At 33.1% G+C, this 16,897-nt stretch overlaps 1 protein-coding gene across 3 annotated transcripts; it reads right to left on the bottom strand.

The window, feature by feature from the left end:
- Positions 1 to 628: 628 nt before the first annotated feature.
- On the bottom strand, positions 629 to 16,001 carry LOC120088044 (glutamine--tRNA ligase-like). Of its 3 annotated transcripts, XM_039045065.1 has the most exons (23): positions 15,482 to 16,001; positions 15,110 to 15,160; positions 14,819 to 14,890; positions 14,564 to 14,663; positions 14,346 to 14,441; positions 11,628 to 11,689; positions 11,387 to 11,488; positions 11,190 to 11,285; positions 10,817 to 10,969; positions 10,652 to 10,707; positions 10,368 to 10,458; positions 10,195 to 10,281; positions 9,771 to 9,968; positions 9,591 to 9,689; positions 3,854 to 3,985; positions 3,638 to 3,774; positions 3,423 to 3,522; positions 3,247 to 3,342; positions 2,686 to 2,786; positions 2,491 to 2,596; positions 2,309 to 2,398; positions 2,087 to 2,216; positions 629 to 883 (listed from the first exon to the last, which is right to left on the bottom strand). In XM_039045065.1, the coding sequence occupies exons 1-23, from the start codon at positions 15,617 to 15,619 to the stop codon at positions 795 to 797; spliced, it is 2,382 nt and encodes a 793-aa protein (XP_038900993.1). In that variant the 5' UTR covers positions 15,620 to 16,001; the 3' UTR covers positions 629 to 794. The 3 variants fall into 3 exon arrangements, with proteins under 3 accessions (XP_038900993.1, XP_038900995.1, XP_038900996.1); XM_039045067.1 differs by lacking the exon at positions 15,482 to 16,001 and having other exon boundaries at positions 15,005 to 15,146; XM_039045068.1 differs by lacking the exons at positions 11,628 to 11,689; positions 14,819 to 14,890; positions 15,110 to 15,160; positions 15,482 to 16,001.
- Between the last annotated feature and the right edge of the window lie 896 nt (positions 16,002 to 16,897).

Below are 16,897 nucleotides of genomic sequence, written 5' to 3'. Positions count from 1 at the left end.
ATAGAAGTTTAATTTACTCAAATGGTAAGTTTCACACGCTTGATTAAATGAAATCTAGAGGAATGTGTAAATTGATACACATACGAAAGATCAAATTATATAATTATTAATTCATGATTTTTATTGATACAACCTCAAAGTTTAAGAGTATAGATTCATATTCGTATCACATTAACATAGTTACTTATTTAATTCAATTGTAATAAACTAATAAATATTGATTGATTGTTTAAAATACATACATATTAATTTCATTGATTCTATATGTAGCAATACAGTTTCTTAGTTTGTTAATTTCCTAATTTCAATCAATTCACTTAATCTGTTAAATTGTGTATTCTTTATTTTAGTAATCCCTCGTCACACAATGGACAATTTATTGCCAAAATCAGAGTTTAATTCGCCCGACTCTCCTCTCTCTGTAGGTTGAAAGTTTCAATCCACGTGCTTACTGCCTGCAATTGTACTTCCAAAAAAAAATGACAATTTATTCATATGTTAAAACTAATATTTTTAATACATTAACTGAATTATATTTATTTCTAAGAAGATTAATTCATCAATTTATGTATCACAATTACGTAAAATATATGTATTATTCTCATTAAATAAACAATAATAACATTTGTTTATACAAAAATCTGATAACATTCTCGTGTGTAAATCAAACACGGTCATGTTATTCATAATCATACGTATCTGTGTGTACACAAAGCTGAATACAATTTTAAAGTGAAAATTTTACCAGCTGACACCTTTTTTTCCCCATCCATGGCATTTTTTTCCTTTTCAACTTACTTGCTCTTATAGCTATCTCGAAGGGTGACGGTCCGGTTGAATACGAGTTTCTCCGGAGTCGAGTCTTTATCAACTGCAAAATACCCTGAAAAAATGTAGGAAATAGATGGGTAAGTCAAAAACAGAAGCAAAATATGAAAACAAGGAAAATTTTCATAAGTAGACTATCAAATTCTCGTTCTCATATGAGAAGATCCAGATTACGTGCATATTTGGGAGTGATTTTAAAATCATAAAAAAATTCTTTTATTATTTTTAAAATCATTCTAAAACACACTTTTATCTCTCAAAATTAATTTAATATTAAATTTTATGCTTTTAAATGTAATTTTGATATCATCGAAAAGGATTAAAAACACGTTTCATATGTGATTTTGAAAATGAAAAAAAGTGATTTTAACTATTTTAGAACACTTACAAACATGTCATACATATCATATCCATAGGTCTCTACCTTCGTATGTACAAGGGAAAGAAAATATAATAACCATGAAACTTTCCTGCAACTTTTTTTTTTTTTTTTGACAATTATCAATTTATATCCAATTTCGGGGTTAGTATCAATTAAAACCATAAAATAACAATAACATCAATTTACACCCTCCAAATTTTGTTTGACCAATTACATATGATACAATGAGTTAATTAAATTGCTACATTTTCATAAATAAATCAATTTAGACTCTTAACTACAATTGTCTTTGAACATTGTCCACACGTTAATTCTCATACATATATGTACACATCTTCAAATGCCAGTTTGACAAAACAATAATTAGAGAAAATACATGGATAATTCTCAAAAGAAAATTTTGACCAAAAGTCTAAACTGATCTATTTATGAATGTTTAAGGATTTAATTGATACGATTATAAATTTCATGCAAGTTTTTTTTTCCAAAAGGAACATAATAGAGTGTAAATTGATACACTCACAAAAGTTTATGGTTTAAATTGATACAACTCTTAAAGTTTAGGGATATGAATTGATATTTTTCTTTTTTTTTTCTTTTTTTTTTTTTTTTTTTCAAGTTCTATGAAGTTTTTGGCTTGATAGGAGTAGCTGAGTAGGAGGTTTTTACTAGTCTCACTTCAATACGTCCTTGGGGTTTCTCCCAGTAGAGTTTTTCCAGTTGCTTTTGGCCAATATATTTTGTTCGATCTTTCTTTTGTTCTTTTATCATTCTTACACAAATTTAAAAAATAAAAGAACAGTAATGATAATAGAGAAAAAAAATAATAATTATTCAACTAAGGCATAAACCATACTGAGCAGCCAAAAAACTTACCGAGCCTTTCAAATTGGAATGTGTCCCCAACAACAGCATTCCTAAGTCCTGGTACAGCATATGCGCTTGGGATGACTACTTTAGAATGTGGGTTCAAATCAGCAAGCCAATCATCAAGTTCAGCAGGGTTCTGATATAGCAAAAACAAGAGATTAGAATACAAATTACACAAAATGCATAGCAAACAAACACGCATAGAGAAAAGCCATGGGCAGATCCAACCTCAGAAAGGAATAGCTTGTCAAACAATCTAACTTCCACACTGAGAGGATTAACTTCAGGAGAAGGTTGTGCAACCCAATGGAGGACTCCCTACATTTAAGCAGAAAACTTTATTATTGTACTGCAAGCTTTAAGAACATCTAAAACTAGACAGTAAAAAGCTTTGGCCTAACAAAAGAAACCTTTGGCTTTGATTTCTTGGAAGCATCGTATTCTGCTCGAATCTCAAGTACTGTTTCATTGTCGTCCGCAAGGATAACATCCGTGCATTTAATAGGATATGCATACCTGGAAACAAAGAAAAAAGTTACTGTTTTATGGCATGCGTTTGTTGTATGTGAATATAATGGCAAAACAAACTTGCAATCATTAAATACCTCAGGAGGACAGACTTTCCAGGTGCAAGGCCATAGTAATCTTTGGAATCTTTCAACCGGAAATCTGATTGTTCTATGTACACAATATTGGAAAATGGAACCTAGAGCAAGAACAGGACAAGTAGAAAGAAAACCGTAATATTCAGTTTCAGTAGTAAAAGCAATGAAAAAAGAATAAGGTGGTGTAAACAATATTATAATATATTAATAAGATAAATATGACAGAAAAAACAGACGTCCTTTAAAAATGAAAAATAAAATTACAGGAAATAAAAATATTAACACGGTGGTGTAAACCACGTTATGAGGATCGTGCATCATAAGAATGCTGATTTTTCTTTTTCTTTTTTTTTGAGATATTCACCATAAAAAGGTTGAGATATCCACTACGAAACAAATGGAAAATTACAAGAAATCGAATAATTATTGATAAGGTTCCCATTTTAAGAATCATCATAATATGGTTGATCAAATGAAATGCTTCTTGGAGATTGTTAATGTATAGTATACGCACCAACACCAGACGCATATATAACAGTATAAAAAGAAAACCAAGTTCACCTTATAAAAGGCCGATGCCTCATCTGCTTGAGCTTCAGGCCATTTCTTGGCATCAAGATCCAATATTGATCCATTTTCTAAGTTTGTAATAACAATCTGAGGAAATAAAAAATTCATCAAAAAACACCAAACAAAAAATATATTATAAGAAATCTAATAACAATCAAAGAGTGCACCTTAAGCGGCTGCAAGACAACCATTGCTCGTGCAGCTGTTTTATTTAGCTCTTCTCTAATGTGATATTCAAGACGATCAAAGCGAATCAAAGAACAGTCACTGTAGTGAAAATATCAGATAGTTATTGTAACAGATAAATAAATGTGACATCACATGCAACCGCCTTCTTTTTACGTGCCCATATATTAGGCATCATACTACAAAATATTCCAACCTTCTAGTAATTCCAATTCCTCGAACAAAAGCATTAATGGCTGTTGATGTAACACCTCTGCGCCTAAGACCAGCAAGTGTCAGTAGGCGAGGATCATCCCAACCATCAACCCATTTTTCGGTCACCAGTCGATTTAACTGCAAATGGCACGTGGGGTAGCAAAAGATCACATATCTAAGTTGTTCAAAGATGAATTTAGAAGCATGCCACACCCACCTTACGCTTAGACAACACATTATTTGAAACATTGAGGCGAGAATATTCCCACACATATGGTTGGTAAAGGTCCAGTGCATGCAATAACCAGTAGTACGAAGCACGACGTGTTTCAAATTCCAAGGTGCAGAGCTGAGAGAAGACAATGGAATAAAAGAATGTATAGAAATCAAATTTGTGAGAACCCTAGTTAGAGATTATTAGTAGGATAATAGTAAGGGCATAGGGATCATTAGCCAATGGTGCCTTGGTTATAAATATAGTGTGTTAGGGTCTTTACAGGATGCCCATCATTTTGATAGGTATTTACATTGTGGGAACTTGGTAGAGAGTAACCCTCCCAAAAGACTGATATTATAGTTTCTTCATTGATATTACTCCCGTAGACATCCATTATTTACTTAAGAATTCTCAAGTGACAACATACAACATTCAGCCTACCAACTATGACCAATTCGAGAGGGTCACAATCATCCACGCTTATTGGCTTCACAAGACAAGAACACAACCTTCAGTGTTTACAGATCCCATATAAGAAAAACAACATAGCCAACAAGGGAAGTTATAACTACCTAATAGACAATAAGATCTATCTGATATTGATCCCTTTTCTACACCTTAGTGTAGGCTTAGTAAGCTTTTGTTATTTCTCTCGTAGCAAAGCCAATTGGAGGACTTTCCCCTTTCTTTTATTTTACATTTCATTGTTCTATGAAATATTATGTTTCTTCTTTCTTTTCAACCAAAAAACTTAGAGAGAGAGAGAGAGAGAGAGAGAGAGAGAACATCTACAGGATACATTACAAAACGAAGGCCTCTATTTTATAATTCAGCAAAAAGATCTATCTGATACATTAGCTTTCTGATTTCTCACAGCTAGACAACTCAGTCACCAAATTTTGTTTTAAAGTAGCTCATTTCAAGTAATTTAATAACTCTGTCCTCAGACCACTGTATAATTATGTCATTTTCACGGTAACCTATCAAAATATGTATTATACTCTTGTAGGGGGTGAAGGAAGGAGAGCCCTATGTTCGGACGAAAATATCAAGAAATATGGATGAGAAATGAAAGTACTCAGGAGGCAAGCGAACACATGCAGCCTTTTGAGGACCAGAGTGATAAAATCAAAAGTTGGCTATTTGGAGGGTATTTCCCATTTCTAACGGAGGGATAACTACTTTGAGAAACGCAGTCTGGTTAAGAATCCCCTCTTATTTGATGTCAATCTTCAGCATCATGTGGCTATTTGTAGAAACATTGAAAATATTTCCAGAATGTCTCTTTGGAAGAGAGCTGGCGAAGTGAAAGGGTGCCATCTTGTTAGTTGGGATGAACTTTTGACTTCTCATTCTTCGGGAGATTTGGGTGTGGCAGATCTTAGATCAAAGAATATCTCCTTACGAAAAGGATATGGAGGTTTGAGAAAGAAAACAAAGCCAGTTGGTGGGAAGAGCAAGTTTGGTGTGGAATCAACTATAGACTATCTCGGCACTTGTAAAGGTTCCTCCCACAGATATATATTTCACATAACACAAATTAGCAAATACAAGACCAGTTTGATATGGTAGAAATCTCCCCATTGATATTTTTCACAAAATAACAACACAAAATATAACATAACCTCAAAAAGGAAAGCTAACTAACATAAATACGTTGACCATAAACGAACAGGTAAACCCCAGAAGATAAGTGAAAGACCCATTAAGAGTTTGGATGCGAATTTCCAGATCTACCCCTCCTAACATAATGGTGAACTATCAGAGGTCTCACAGCAATCTAAGTGGAAATTCCTTCAGCCCTCGGAAAGAAATTGCATAGACCAGTAGTTTTTTTTTTTAAATATGTGAGTTGCAGGGTAGGAGATGGCTGCGAAATTCTATTTTGGGAAGACAAGTGGATCGCAAACCAGCCTTTAAAGGTGATGTTCCCTCCATGCATTTAAAAAACTAAATCCAGTAAGGGCCATCAGTTGTGGAACTCCATGGCCAAAACTGGGACTTGAAGTTGAGGAGGGATATCTTGACAGAGAGCTTGAAGAGACAGTTCTGATCTTATTCTATGTCACATGATGACTCCTTTTCAGTTGAGCCATTCTGTCCCAAGCTTGTTGTGAAGGAAGCTGCCCTGAATAGACAGAGTTCTGATCTTATATGAAAAGTTAATTGTCCTAATAAGGTCAAAATCTTATAGATTTTCTCTTTTGAGAGTTTGAATACTTGTTGTATAATCTAAAGAACCATGCAAAATTATGCTCTCTCCCCCAATTGGAGCGTTCTTTGTAAAATAACTGAGTCCTTGAAGTTGACACATCTTTTATTTTATGCCCTTTTGCTGCAGATTGTTGGGGAAGGTTGTTTAATTTGTTCAACTTGCAATGGTGTTGGCCTAGCAAAGCCTCTTCTCTTCTTCAGCTTATTGAGGACCCCGTGTTTCATGCTCAAGCAAAAATCCTTTTGTCTAATGGGGTCTTTGCCCTTCTCTAGAGGATTTGGTTTGAAAGAAACTCGAGGATCTTTTGTGGCCATGAACTAAGCAAGGACGTTTTTTGAGATCATGTTACTCCCTTTGCTTCTATTTGGTCTTCTACCTCTAAATTCTTTTGTGATTATAGTCTAACTCATATTTACACCCGTTGGGCTTCCGTTTTGTAACTTGGTGTGTGGAGATATCTCATCTCCCCTCTTTTGTATCCTCCTTTAGATAATGAAAGTTAAGTTTTGTATCAAAAAATGAAAAAAGAAAGACAGCTTGAAAAGTGGGGCAACCCATCTTCCATTTAGGAGCGTTTTAGGCCAACTAACATCCATGATCAGTTGTTATGGAGTCTAAAAAGTAGAAACTAGTGGAGCATTCATGATGAAGTCTGCCTATTTGGCTTTGCAAGAGAATAGAATGCTCTTGGGCAAGAATTTGTGGGGTGGTTCTGATGTAGCCTAAGAGATAAAAAGAAGAAAAATCTCCAATAATAAAATCAAAGACTTTATTATCAATCGAAAGTTGCCAATATAAAAAGACAATCTCTCTATTTATAGAATTGGGAAGCAAACTAATTCTAATCCTAATTAATCAAAGAAACTAATCCTAATCCTAATTAGTCAAAGAAACTAATCCTAATCCTAATATACCAAGGAAACTAATCCTAATACTAATCAACTATGGAAACTAATCCCAATCCTAATCAATTATGGATTTGACCATAATACCCTAATTTATCCTAATCCTACTACATCATTTTATCCCTCCCAAAAAAAACTCATTAACGAGTTTTAAAACAAAAATGAAGATAAAAATAAAAAAGTAAGCCACTCAAACGGACACATCTCTGAACATCGGGCACCAATAACAACCAATTTTCACGAGCCACGCCAATATATCAAATATTTGATTCTTGAAAGGGAAAATTATTTCCATCAATACTATCATTAATGACCCTAAGAATTAAGTAGTTCAAAAAATCCTTTGTTGTTAAAATATATGCAGTCTCCTTAAGGAATGGAAGAAAAATATTTTCAATTTTCTTTGAATTAGGTTGCCTATGAGTATTTTTTCTTCCACACTTAAAGAATTCACGTCCTCCCAGTATTTCTTTTGATATAATCTTGATCTTGGTTGTTCTTGAATGATTCTCGGTAAATCTTGGACATTTTTTGCACACCATAGGTGGTGTTGATTCTTTTGTTGTCTTTCTTGGTGGTCAAGACTAACTTTCCCTCTATTCTCTTGTGGTGGAGGTAATTGTGGTTGGTTGTGTAGCTCGGTTAATTGATCTGACTAATTGGACACATTCTTTACAGTGACTTCATCTTTTTCAACACGTCCATCGTTGATTTCATCAATTAATAGTTTCTCATCATCTGGTTCGAATTGAGCAACTTTCATGTTAGTCCCATCGACTTTTTCTTCATCCAACACAAGCTCCTCTTCGATCTTTCTACCTTTCTTATTCAACTCATCTTCAATTGATTTTTTCTTTTCTTTTACTCTGTTCATTTTTTGCGCAATTTCACAGCCCATTTGGATGAGTTCTTGATCTTTTTGAGTGACTAAATGTGATTTTGGATGGTTTCTTGAAAAATCTTGAAGATCATAATTATGCCTTGAATTTTTTCCAAAAGAACCCAAATTTCATTCAGCCTCTTTCGAAAGTCCTCTTGATAGATGTTTTCATTTGAATAATTCTGTTTTCTTGAAAATGTTTCGACCTCCAAATTTATGTTGGAATGATTCATGGGTGTTCTTTGATGTTGGTGATAATAATTTCTTTCACACTCTGAATCATCTAACTCCTAATTCTTACGTCGATTTCTAGAGAAACTGGATTGATTGGATCGTCAGGCTCTTTGTTGATAATGTCGCCTTGTTATTCCGTTCCAAACTACATTAAAATCTTTATCAGAATCGTTAGAATCACTATAATCAAATTTCAAATGTGGATAATGATAGGTTCTTTGAGAAAATCGAGCACAGACGAAATTATTATGTTGGAATTCTTCTGAATCATTTGAATCAAAATTCCAACACTGTTTTTGGGAGGAAATTTGACTTTCTTGTCTATACCAACTGCTATATTTTTTCTTCGTCGTCTTCCTTGATCGGTAATAGTCCATTCTTGAAAATCTTGAAAAAAAAAGCTCAGTATCTTCTTTCTTTTTTAAAATTTAAAGGGTTCCCCCTATATAGATGTGGACTATTGAACAACGAGCATAGCCCACGAAGCTCCCTTTTGCAATCGGCGTCACTAAGAATTTTCCGATCTTCCATCGGCGGCAGTCAACGTTGGCCCAAACGAATGCTCTAATACCAAATTGATGTAGCCTAGGAGATAAAAGAAGAGAAATCTCCAATAATAATATTAAAGTCTTTATTATGAATCAAAAGTTGCCAATACAATAAGACAATCTTGGAAAGCACACTAATCCTAACCTAATTAATTAAAGAAACTAATCCTAATCCTAATTAGTCAAAGAAACTAATCTTAATCTTAATAAACCAATGAAAGTAATCCTAATTCTAATTAACCATGGAAACTAATCTCAATCCTAATCAATTAAGGATTTGACCATAATACCCTAACTTATCCTAATCCTACTACATCAGGTTCAGTGCCTAAAAAGTAGTTCTTTTTGTTGACCTCAGCTCACAGAAGTATAAATACCTAATACAAGGTTCAATGGAGATATCCCTACTCATCTATCTCCCCAAATACGTTTGTGTTATGCTAGAGGAACAAACTTGATCACCTTCTTCTACATTGCAATTTTACTAGCATGGCTAGGGATTATTTCCACTTATTTGGCTCAAATTGGTGTCAGTCTCCACCAATAGATGCTTGCTTGGTGGAATCCTTAATCGGATGGGGTTTCAAAGATAGGGCTAAAATGCTTTGGAACAGCATTGTGTTGAAGGGTATTTTGTGCTTGATATGTAAGGAAAAAAATACTAGAATCTTAAGAAATGATAGAATCTTATCCAATAAGCTCAATTCTCTTGATTATTATTGTGACCTTGTTTAGTTCATAGTCTCTACTTGGAGTGGCCAACATACGTTTTTTTGTCACTACTCCACTTTCTTCATCAACTTAGATTGGAAGGTTTTTATATCAATTGTCTATGGTTGGGAAGGAGACACCTTGTACCTGTGCCCGCAAGGTTAAGTTTTGGTAGTTGAATGAATGTTCATCGTTGCTTATTTAGGAAAAAAAAAATGAAAGCATGTCAAGGAGGTAAACATACCGAATGTGTTATATTTTCAAGAGAGTCCACAGTGCAGTGTGCATAATCATAACTTGGATAAATACACCACTTGTCTCCGGCATGTGGATGAGGTGTAAACTGGACGAGCAATTTGCAACATAGAGTATCAGTGTCTACAGAGTTCAGATGTGTGTGTAAACAAGCTAAGAAAGGTCTCACCTTAATACGATATGCAATAAGGTCATACATATTAAAATTATCACTCTGCATGTCTTGCTTCATTCTAAGAGTCGCCTTGCCTTCCTCAATCAGACCTTGCTTCATTTCGTCGAACAATTTCAATGACTCAGCTACAGGCCTATCCCTCCAGGGACTATTCATCTTTTTCTCTCTATATTCTTTTATTTCGTCGGGAGTCTAAAACCAATAATTGAAAATGTACTTTAGTCAATGAGTCAAACAGATGTCAATGTTATCATGGATCACAAAAACACTGACACAAGCACAAAAGTTAAGCTAACTGATCAACTCATGATAATTATCAACATCGAGGCCTCACAAATGTTATCTTAGAAGAAAGCAAACATTCCCACTGCAGTTCACATGCAACACAAAAAATATTATATACAATTGCCAAAATGACCTGGTGATCAACATAAGCATGGCCCTTACGTATGAGCTCCACAGCTAATTCATACAGATCTTGGAAGTAATCACTAGCATAAGTAATCTGGAAAGGAAACAAACAAAAACCAAATGGTATCAATATAAGAACAGATAAAACAAATAATTGACCAAAGTGGACTAAAATTACACCTTGAAAGGCTCCCAGCCCATCCACTTGACAATTTCTTCTATATGATCAATATACTCCTCCTTCTCAGCTTCCGGATTTGTGTCATCATACCTACAAGCACACATTTTCAAACATCAGCAAAAATAAAACGGTCAACTATATTGTTCAAACTACAATGTTCATAAGCAATTATCAGACATTGTTGAACACAGAAGATTTAAGGTAGAAGAATGAATCGATGATAAACTTAGTAAAAAAAATGAAAAACAAAGATTGTTATGCAATGCAAGAAAAGAAATTTAACCTCAAATAACAGCCTCCACCTCGCTCTTTTGCAAGGCCAAAATCCACAAACATCGCCTGATCGATCATAATGATAATAACAAATAGAGGAAAGCTTCTGGTGAAGGACTGAAGACAACAATTGATAAAAGGAAAAAAAAGCATATAAAAGAACAGCTAATACTACCTTGGCATGACCAATATGGAGATAACCATTTGGTTCAGGAGGAAAGCGAGTCAAAACTCTTCCCCCCGTTACTTTTAGGTGCTTTTCAAGCAGCTCCTTGGTGTTGCAACATCTTAGGATAGTTCCATTACTGAAAAATACTTCAGTATGAACCTATCAATTTGTAAGGAAAAACTGTCAAAAATTGTAGTACTTGAAAGTAAATCCTTCACGAGTATATTTACTGATTCAGTTCATGCAAATCTCTCTGGTATGGAGAGATGAGAACTGATATGTTTTCTAAATTCTAAGAGAAACGTATACAAAAATATTTAGAAAAAGAGGCGTAACCCATTAGAGGAAGCTAAGCATCTTTTAGGAATTTATTTTTTACCTTATAATTATCCTCTGGCTGAGGGAATATTAAATATGGGTTAAAATCTTCCTCAGATGGAGGTTGTTCCGGTGAAACAATAGCAGCAGGTTTGTCCTGAACAAAAGTTGTGAGTAATAACAGAAAATAAGTTACAAAAAGGGCTAGTCATCACACAAAGAGATACAGGAACTTCATAGTACAGAAGATGTGCTCACCTCCAATTTAGCAGGCTTCTCTTTTTTCTTTTTCGCTATTTTTTCATTATCTGCTGCAGTCCTTTCACCGAGTAATTCAAATAATTTGTAATCAATAAATTGCTGTCAGCATAAGGTAAACGGGTGGTGGAAAAACAATGTTAGAGAAAAAGAAAACATGAAAATAGATAAACTAAATGGCCCAATCATATGAAATTACAGCATAAACTCCTAAGACGAAGTTCTCATAATGTAGAAGCACCTTGACAATCTTTGGATCAGCCCAAGGATGCTTCTTCCGTACCTGCCCAAACAAGTCACCCACTACAACCAAAAGAATTAAGTAAATATATGGCTCATTTGATAACGTTGATGTTTCCTATTTTCTGTTTCTGTTTCTCATTTTTTAAGAAGCTGACTTGTTTGATAATCATTCCTGTTTCTTATTCCTAAAATTTGAGAAACGTTCCTAAAATGGAGTCAAAATTGAGGAACTACAAAAAGTAGTGTCTCCTGTTCCGTTTCTATTTTATTTAACCGTTTCTATTTTATTTAAGGTTGTTTCTAAAATGTATCAAAGTGTAGATTTGACTAGTTAGTAAGAAAGCTTGCCCAAAACACTCCTTAACTTCGTGGTCTTGGATCAATCTCATGTGAGACTTTTATTTTATTTTTCTTTCTTTCTTTTTATTTCATTTTTCTCTATAAATTTTTTTTTTATCTCTTTTATAATTATCTCTTTCTTTTATTTGTATTTATTTTTCTTTATTATTTTTTTTTATATCTATATGTTAATTTAATTTTTAATTTTTAATTTTCAAATATTTAGATTTATATATTATTTTGATTTTCAAATTTCAAATTTTCAATAGATTTGTTTTTAAATATAGGAAAATGAACCAAAATATTTACAAATATAGCAAAGTTAATTTTGAATTTTCAAATACTTAGATTTATATATTATTTTGATTTTCAAATTTTAGATTTTCAATAGAGTTGTTTTCATATATAAGAAAATAAACCAAAATATTTACAAATATAGCAAAATTTCACTGTCTATATGTGATAGACCGCGATAGACTAGTATTGTGTCTATCTATGTCATGATAAACACAGATAGTAATCTATTACAGATAACTGTGATATTTTGCTATTATTTATAAATATTTTCAATATTTTTCTCATTTAAAATAATTTCCATTTTCAATGTGTATATATAAATATTTTTTGAATTTTGAATTTTAAATTTTGCGATATGAATTTTTATATATATTTTTAAATTTATTTTTTTATTTTTCTTACATATGAAACCAATTATAATTTTACAATATATAAATTTTGTTTACTAAGATATTCATTTAGGTTCATTTTAATATTTTTACAATCACGACATTTACATAATAATATAATTAAGTTAGATTTGAGTCTACATTTAAAATTTAAAAGAAAAATGACTTGAGTGAGAAATAATATTGTAAATCAAATTTTAACAACATATGAATAATAGAAACAGCTGTATTATTGTTATTAATTTTACATCGGGACTTATGTGTATTTGATAATTTAAATATTTGATAATTATTGTTTATATTTTAATGGCTTATATATTTTTTATTTTATATAATTAGATTAAATTTAAACTATAAAATATAGAAAAACATATAAAGGAAAAAATACAAGAAACGAGAAACAAGAATAGTTATCAAATAAGTTTCCATTCTTGTTTCTTTTTTTTTTTTTCAAGAAAGTGGAGACAGGAATAGTTATCAAACATATTCCTGTTTCTTGTTCTCAAAAAAGGGGAAACAAGAAACAGGGGAAACGAGAAATGGAAACGTTATCAAACGGGCCCATGATTGACAACAAACGGGCCCATAATTGACCTAACTTGAATAAATTTTGCAAGTAAAAACTATCTACATGTATGGAATGCAATGGAACTTCCTATCCTAAATAAAAACAGGCAGCATACGAATACCAACTGGCATGCAATCTGCATTTACACACTGCTGCAGAGTGCAGAGACAATCCACAGAACCTACTTGCAATTTTCCTCCTAGAATGGAATCTTGTTATCTCCGACTCTTACTTTTTCAAGTTCGACCCCATTCTTATGTGTGCTTGCTACTTACAACGATAATTATTAAATAATTTCATTGAACACCTAGCCTACAAATTTGGCATTGGAAAACTCAAGTGGATGTTCAACATCCTAAGTAGGTACCAGAGCATAAATCTATAACAGCTCTTCTCTTTGAACATTGAGCCAACTTATGGTAGTTCGTTTTTCATTTATGTAATTGTCACATGTCACCTCTAAAGGAGCTAGATCTATGCCAGCATATGCCTTTTGATAAAAGCATCAGACAAAAAGTAATAATATCATAATATAATAAATACATAAATGATAAGAAAGTGAAAAGGAAACCCTTAGTTACAACTGAATGCACATATATATAGGATGATGCAACCATTACAGCGTCGAAGGGCAGTTCTATGCGGCCATTAACGTTGGCTGGAAGTACAAGAACATACATAGCAATTAAAAATGAAGAAAAGTTCAAATGGAAGAAAAATCAATTTGATGTAAAAAGCAACACATAGGATACGGATGGTGGACTAGAAACATCACTAATCAAGCAAAAGCACCTTTGCAGTACAGCATAACCATATGAAGCATCGAGTCAAAACAAAATTGTTCGGTAAACAATCATTTATAAATATGTTAAAACAATTCCTTGTAGAGACTAACCAACCAATCTAAAATTGAGTAATGTCCACCCTCTCTGGAAAAGAAAAACACACAAACACAAGCAAACACAAGCAACAGGGATAGACGAATGCACCCAAAAGAAAGATAATGGTTTAATGGCTTAATTAAATACATGCCTTCTAGTAGAAGAATAAAAAACCAAATAATAATGAAAAATAATCTCGAAGGTAACACACTTCGAATCTCAACTACAAGAAAAGTACCAACCATTTGTCCGATAACGTTGCTCCAGAATTTCCTTTTTATGCTCTTCAAAAACCTCATTAACAGTCTGCTTAATTTCTTCAACGGAAACTTCTACACCTGCATGAGCATATAATATAATCAAGGTATTAACATATAGAATATAACTACAGAGAGAAACCAACAATAAGTGTGCACTCCTACTAAAGGATCAAACCAAATGACAAGTAATATTATCATACCAACACCACATGCATTTTCAAATTCATTTAATTTAATATCTTCTTGGCCAGCAGCAGAAAAAAATGAAAATGCCGCTTCCAATTGAGCCGGCATCTTTACCTGCAAAGTAACACACAATTTTAAAAGAGCGCATAGTGTTGTATGATTGCAATTATCCTGCAACCTAAAGAAGAAGTTCAAGTAATGACACAATAAAGAGGTATTTCAAGGATGTTGGAGATGGTTGTTTCTTTAAGAAGTCTTCATCTGAAAACCTTATTTGAAGTAATATAGTGCAGCAATATTGGTCGATGAACGAGAGCATTTGTTGGATACTTTGTCGCAACCTGAATAGAAATGCAACACCAAGCTATTAAATAATTCAGAGAAAATTTTCTCCTTTAGAGGAAAAAAAGAAAATGAAAGGGTGGATGCTTGTACATAAGTATGTAGAGAAGTACCGTAACAATTGAACAAATTAGGTATAATCCAAGAAAACCCATCCAGCTAATATTTCCTCAATTGAATGAGTAACTGAAAACTTAGAAGTAGTTGGACAAGCTTACAGTATACAAGAGATTTCCAACAGCCCTATCGCATCCATCAAGCACGCCAGCCTGAAAATTAAGGATGAAAAGCGATGAACTACAAACTCTAACTAAGTTTTGCGTCCTCAAAGCTCCATTACAATTTACGTCAAATCAGGACAACATATAGCAGAATTATTAAATTAAAGAAAAAATCAACTGTTTTCATTTAAAAAAAAATGAAAAAAATGGCATACAAAAAAATCAAGCCACTATACTACAAAAAGTAAATCCACCTCATTTAACAATCCACTACAAATTACATATCACCTCCTTTCCTTGGCTTATTATTTCACTTTTTTCATCGAGTAACCATAGAAATTGACAAGGATGAGAGAAAAGTGAGAATACCTCGTGAATAACGGCATTGAGATTGGCAGTGACCTTGTTGTTGGCTACGGTGTTTCGTGCAGTGCGCTCATCCAATCCAATTTTCAGAAACTGCTCCAGCAACTTATCCTTGTCAATATTCTCATTCTTCACTGTCATTTCTGCTTGAGAGAGGGAACGTAAATGGAAGTCGAGGAATTGGGAATGGAGTCTGGAAGAGGGAGGGAGGAGAGAGGGAGGACAATGGAAATAATGGAGAAAAACCCTAACAAAACTAAGTGGAATCAAAAGGAATAAGTGAGCTGTGGGGTGGAAGATTTTGCCGTTGGATTCCAACTTTGGGACAAGGTTTTGCTGTGACCTGGTGTATAGAAAATGGTTAGTCCAACAATCCAACGCTAGATAGTTGCAAAATAAAATAATCTGCCTTTAAGCAATCCTTTAAAACCCTTGGAGAAGAGAGAAACCTTCTCCACATAAAGATGCCTTTATGACCAATTTAGGGAATGTAAAACCCTAGCCTCCATTCTAGATTTTCACTCAAATATTTTTCTTTCGACCATTCTCAGTTATTCTTCCTCATCCAAGGTGATTGAGATCACTCTTATACACTTGGATTCCTTGAGAATAACAAGATTGCACAGAAAATGTGAAGAGTTTGAGATTCGACAAAGATTTGTTGCTTTCTCCTTTGTTTCTTCTTTTAGCATGATTCCTATCATGTTTATCCATTATTATTTCTATTTTTTTTTTTTTTGTTTCCTTAAAAACTGAAAAACAAAATGGAATGCGATCTCACACTTCCGCAGGAATTCGAGCCAATTCTTGCAATTTTGTTTTTTGGTTTTTAGAAAAAAAAAATAGAGAACACGGTGGGTGCTTTTGTGCATTGCTTTCGTGACATGAGTACTGAAATTTTCATTTGGGTAATTTTGGTTTAATAGATGTTTTCGGTATTTGACACATAGACTCGTCTTATTTGATTATCTTGATTCGATCATGTAAGTGAAAGGATCGAATCCCAAGCAGAAGCGTGTGATCCCCTTGCAATTTTATTTTCGATTTTACATAAACAATTTATGGTATAAAAATAATAAACATAATGGATAAACAATCAAGATTAGCATGCATTTAAGAGAAGAAAAGAGTGAAAAGCAAAACTTTACCTTTGTAGATTCCCAAATTCTTCACGACTCCCCTGCATCCTGTAAGTGAAACCTTGTTATTCTTTAGATCCCGAGAATTGGATGTGTGGTCTCGATCATGAATACCTATATATAGAGAGGAAGGGTAACCCATTCTCCTAGTTTTTTTTTTCTATTACTACTATAATTCTAATTTAATTAAATAACTTTTGTTTAATTAATTAGTCCAATAATTAAATAACCATTAAATTCAATTTAATATATATAATTTATTAGTAAATAAATAAACATC

This window comes from Benincasa hispida, chromosome 10 (assembly GCF_009727055.1).
Source record: "Benincasa hispida cultivar B227 chromosome 10, ASM972705v1, whole genome shotgun sequence".
NCBI classification, from domain to species: Eukaryota; Viridiplantae; Streptophyta; class Magnoliopsida; order Cucurbitales; family Cucurbitaceae; genus Benincasa; species Benincasa hispida.
The sequence above is the reverse complement of the archived record's forward strand: the minus strand, read 5'-3'. Positions and strand labels throughout refer to the sequence as shown.

What these genes read in the sequence shown, in the direction of transcription:
- LOC120088044 (XM_039045065.1), bottom strand. Translation starts at nt 15,619, where the DNA reads ATGACAGTGAAGAATGAGAATATTGACAAGGATAAGTTGCTGGAGCAG. An exon ending in CTGATCCAAAGATTGTCAAG is followed by an intron (nt 11,489 to 11,627) that starts GTGCTTCTACAT and finishes TTATGCTGACAG; the next exon opens with CAATTTATTGATTACAAATT. An exon ending in ATGTGTTGTCTAAGCGTAAG is followed by an intron (nt 3,775 to 3,853) that starts GTGGGTGTGGCA and finishes TGCCATTTGCAG; the next exon opens with TTAAATCGACTGGTGACCGA.